Genomic DNA, 3,644 nt, shown 5'->3' with positions numbered 1-3,644 from the left:
AGCGACAGCCGCGCTGAGCCCTGGGCGGGAGGGACGGCGCGGGCGGCGGAGAGTAGCCCCGGGACAGACCTGCCGGACCTACAGCCCCAAGACGCGGCAAGGGGAAGCAACCAGCTCGGAGTGCGCTGATCTGGGGCTCGCGACCGAGGTGCTCGTGCTCGGCCGCTCAGCTCGTTCCCAGTAGGTCCCAGCTCAAAGGAAAATCCTGTTTGAGTTCCTGAGTTCATTCTACGCGGGCAAGATAAAGAGCAGAAGCTGAGCGATTGTCTGAACGATTTTAGGAAAGAATTAAGATTCAGTGGGTTTAGTTCAGTGGGATTTGCTACCCTGTTTGCTCAGGCCTAAATTTCGAGTGATCGTGGGCCCTGGCTCTGCGCAAGCCGGCCAGCCTTCCAGTTAGCCTGTATTTGCTTTAATGTCCGAGAGAAGGGGAACAAGTTTTGCAGATGCACCCGATTTGACCAGCAGACAAAGGCTGGTGCAGGGCTGTGTCTAATGTACACACCAGCTCCATGTCCGCGCAGCCAAGGGGAGCTCAGGGCCTGTTTGCAAAGCTTTCTCTCGGTTTCTGTTTCCCTGCCATGCCATCCTCCTTGGGGAACCTGGGGCCTGTCCTGTCTCCTGTTCCTTGCGTGGATTTCTTCCAGGCTGTCTTTGCTGTCCTTATGTGCACGGGCCCTCCTGAAGACAGTGGCCAAGCTTCGGGTCCAGGCCTGCCCAGCAAGGGTCCTGTGGATGGCCAGCTTTTACCTTAAGATCGTTTTTTCCGCAGTGCCCTTCAGCCTGCAGACGCTCTGGTGGGGATTGCAGGAGCCCTGTACTGGGAGACTGGCTTCCGGCATGTTTTCTGCCCACTGCCCGCAGGGAACTGCTTGTGAAGGGAGAGAGTGGGAAGGGCAAAGAGGGAGCCAAGCCTTGTGCTGTCCTCCAGGGCCCAGGGGCTAGCGCTGCGGTGCCATCAGCCGAGGGCAGCTTCAGCAGACAGCCCATCCAGGAGCTGCAGAATATCCTTTGAAGAGCCCTGGTTGCTGATTAAGTTGGGGTCCAGAGCAGAGGGTGGGGAACCGTTAAGGCATAATCCAAGTCTGCCCTGGGCAGCAGCGCGTTGGAGTTAGGCTCCTTGGGGGAAGCGGGTGCTTCCAATATAGAGGCTCCAAAATTCAGGCCGGAACCTGGGAGTCGGGGACTGTGGGCTTCTGAGGTGTCAGCCTTGCTGGAGGGATTGGGAAATAGTGCAGGCCCAACTGAAAGGGCAATGGGAACTCCTCTGAATTACTCGGACTACCTGGTTTCACTTTGTTGGAGCCGGGAGCCTGTCAGATCAAACTAGGGAGGCTCTGCCGAGTGCTGAGAAACTGGGGGACCCGCATCTTAGGGATCCTGCTGCCAGCCAAGGCTAGTTCTGAGATGACGTGGAATCCGCAGGGTAAGGCAGGTCCACAAAAACACTGGTGGCCGATTAGGAGTCCAAAGCACAGTTTTAGTGCTTCGGGAAAGGACCGAGGGCCTGTCCTACCGCACCATTCAGTCGCAGCCAGGCACGGGGCCTATTCAGGTTAGAGCAGTGGGTGGAACGCAGCAGCCAGAAGGGAGACCCTGTGAGAGGCTGCTAGTCCTGGGTAAGTCATAGTAGGGCATCCTGCCCTCCTCCCCTGAGGTGACTGGAGGCTCTGCCACCCCCAGGCGGATGTTCCCCACGTTCCAAGTGAAGCTCTTCGGCATGGACCCCATGGCCGACTATATGCTGCTTATGGACTTCGTGCCGGTGGATGACAAACGGTACCGGTAAGCGAGCTCCCGGGCCCATGTGGCCTGACTGTTGAAGTGTGGGACCCTAGGAAGCAGCAGGTCCCTGCTGAGTGACTAACTCCATGGCCCAAAGCTCTTTAATGAAAAGGTCCTTCCAGGTACCTGAGCGGGCTGCCCATTTACCTCCTGCACTTGGTCCTTCTCTGCCTCCTTTGGACCCCTGACCCTCACCTCTACTTACTCTCCAGACTCTGCCTCAGGAAGCCCAACAGCTAGGAACTCCGGCTTCAGGCCCAAGGCGATTGGACGCACTGCCTCAGATTTTCCCGTCTCTCTCTCCCTTGAGGCAGTCATGAGTGCCTGGTCCCCTACCCCCATCTTCAGGGACTGCTAGATCCCAGAGTTGGGCCGGAAAGGTGGGGTGGCCAGGAGAGATTATGCAGGGCGGGCCTTGGCTGCCTGGACAATTAATAACAATTAATAAATCCAGCGCAGACCGCCCTGCGCCCAAGGCCAAATTTAGGCTCCTGCCTGGGATGAGCAGACCCGCGTACAGCGAAGAGAGAGGAGCGTGGCCTCCTTTCGGTGCCCAGTGGAGTTCTGGTTTTGTGTTATTTTGTGTATTGGGGGCCAATGGGAGTTTTCTCATTTTCCCACAATCCCTTTACTAAAACTCCCAGCCTATCTGTGACACGGGAGGGCTTGATTTTGCTGACAAGAAAACTCTTAAGAGGCATTTTTGGGATTTACCTGGCACACGGAGCAAGGCCCATTCTGTTCACCCCCAGTGTGGCATGACCGCCTCCCCGGTGCTGCCCTAGGTACGCCTTCCACAGCTCCTCCTGGCTGGTGGCCGGCAAGGCAGACCCTGCCACTCCGGGCCGCGTGCACTACCACCCAGACTCGCCGGCCAAGGGTGCACAGTGGATGAAGCAAATAGTGTCCTTTGACAAGCTCAAGCTGACCAACAACTTGCTGGATGACAACGGCCACGTGAGCAACACCCTCTCTCAGGCTCCGGGGCTGTCCCTGTTGGAGGTTCTCAGAAGTGCCCATGAGGCAGGGGACTTGGGCAGCCCGGGACAGGCTTTGGAGAACAGACTTGGTCAGAGAGCAGGCCTCAAGCCTGGGAGGGAGTCACCCTCTTTTCCTCACCTCTCCATGGATCTTATGCTGCAAGCTTTTTAATTGGAAGGGATGGGCCCTTGTGTGGCGATGGGGGGCGGTGAGCAGGAGGCTTCCTGGAATCCAGGCCACTGTGGCGCTTTTCTGCAAGGCTGAGTTCCACCGTTGCCCACCACTTGCAGGCCCTACAGCAATTGTTAGGGACCAGGGAAAAGACTAAGTCCCAGGTCATCTTTCCCGGAGGCCCCAAGTGGGTTACACGGCCCTGCCTCATCTCATGAGTTATGGGTTTTGCCCCACTTTACTGGGGCGTTCAGTGCCTGCTCAGACCTCCACCGGATTCCTGGCTCAGCCTGGGATCCCAGCCCAGCCCCCGTCACGGGAGCTGATGCCCCTCCCCACTGTCTTCCAGATTATTCTCAACTCCATGCACAGATACCAGCCCCGCTTCCACGTGGTCTATGTGGATCCACGCAAAGACAGCGAGAAGTACGCAGAAGAGAACTTCAAAACCTTCGTGTTTGAGGAGACGCGCTTCACCGCGGTTACTGCCTACCAGAACCACCGGGTGAGGGCCTGTAGGGAGGTCCTGGGACCGGCTGAGGGGTCCTTCGGGGAGTGTGTGCTGCCTCCGGGGCACAGACAGTTCAGGCCTGCAGGCTGTGGGTGTCCCAGCGGGGCACGGTACTGGTGGGGACCCCTCCCCCCCCCCCCCCCCCCCCCCCCCCCCCCCCCCCCCGCCCGGACCGCCCCCTCGCCGGCCGGCCCCC

The 3,644-nt window shown here is 58.8% G+C and overlaps 1 protein-coding gene across 2 annotated transcripts in view; it reads left to right on the top strand.

Moving 5' to 3' along the window:
- The window catches only part of Tbx1 (T-box transcription factor 1), a 6,047-nt gene that overhangs the window by 1,816 nt on the left and 587 nt on the right, over positions 1–3,644 (top strand). The window contains exons 2-4 of one of the 2 annotated variants that reach the window (XM_010620713.1): positions 1,684–1,785; positions 2,571–2,742; positions 3,287–3,442. In XM_010620713.1, the coding sequence (XP_010619015.1) occupies positions 1,688–1,785; positions 2,571–2,742; positions 3,287–3,442 (426 nt within the window). In that variant the 5' untranslated portion in view covers positions 1,684–1,687. Of the gene's footprint in view, positions 1–31; positions 1,786–2,570; positions 2,743–3,286; positions 3,443–3,644 lie in introns of those variants that run through there. The other variant, XM_019206981.2, reaches the window with a different exon arrangement.

This window comes from Fukomys damarensis, unplaced genomic scaffold, assembly GCF_012274545.1.
Source record: "Fukomys damarensis isolate Sample0158 unplaced genomic scaffold, DMR_v1.0_HiC HiC_scaffold_34, whole genome shotgun sequence".
NCBI lineage: Eukaryota > Metazoa > Chordata > Mammalia > Rodentia > Bathyergidae > Fukomys > Fukomys damarensis.
Note: the sequence above shows the minus strand (reverse complement) of the source record. Positions and strands in the feature narration are given on the sequence as shown.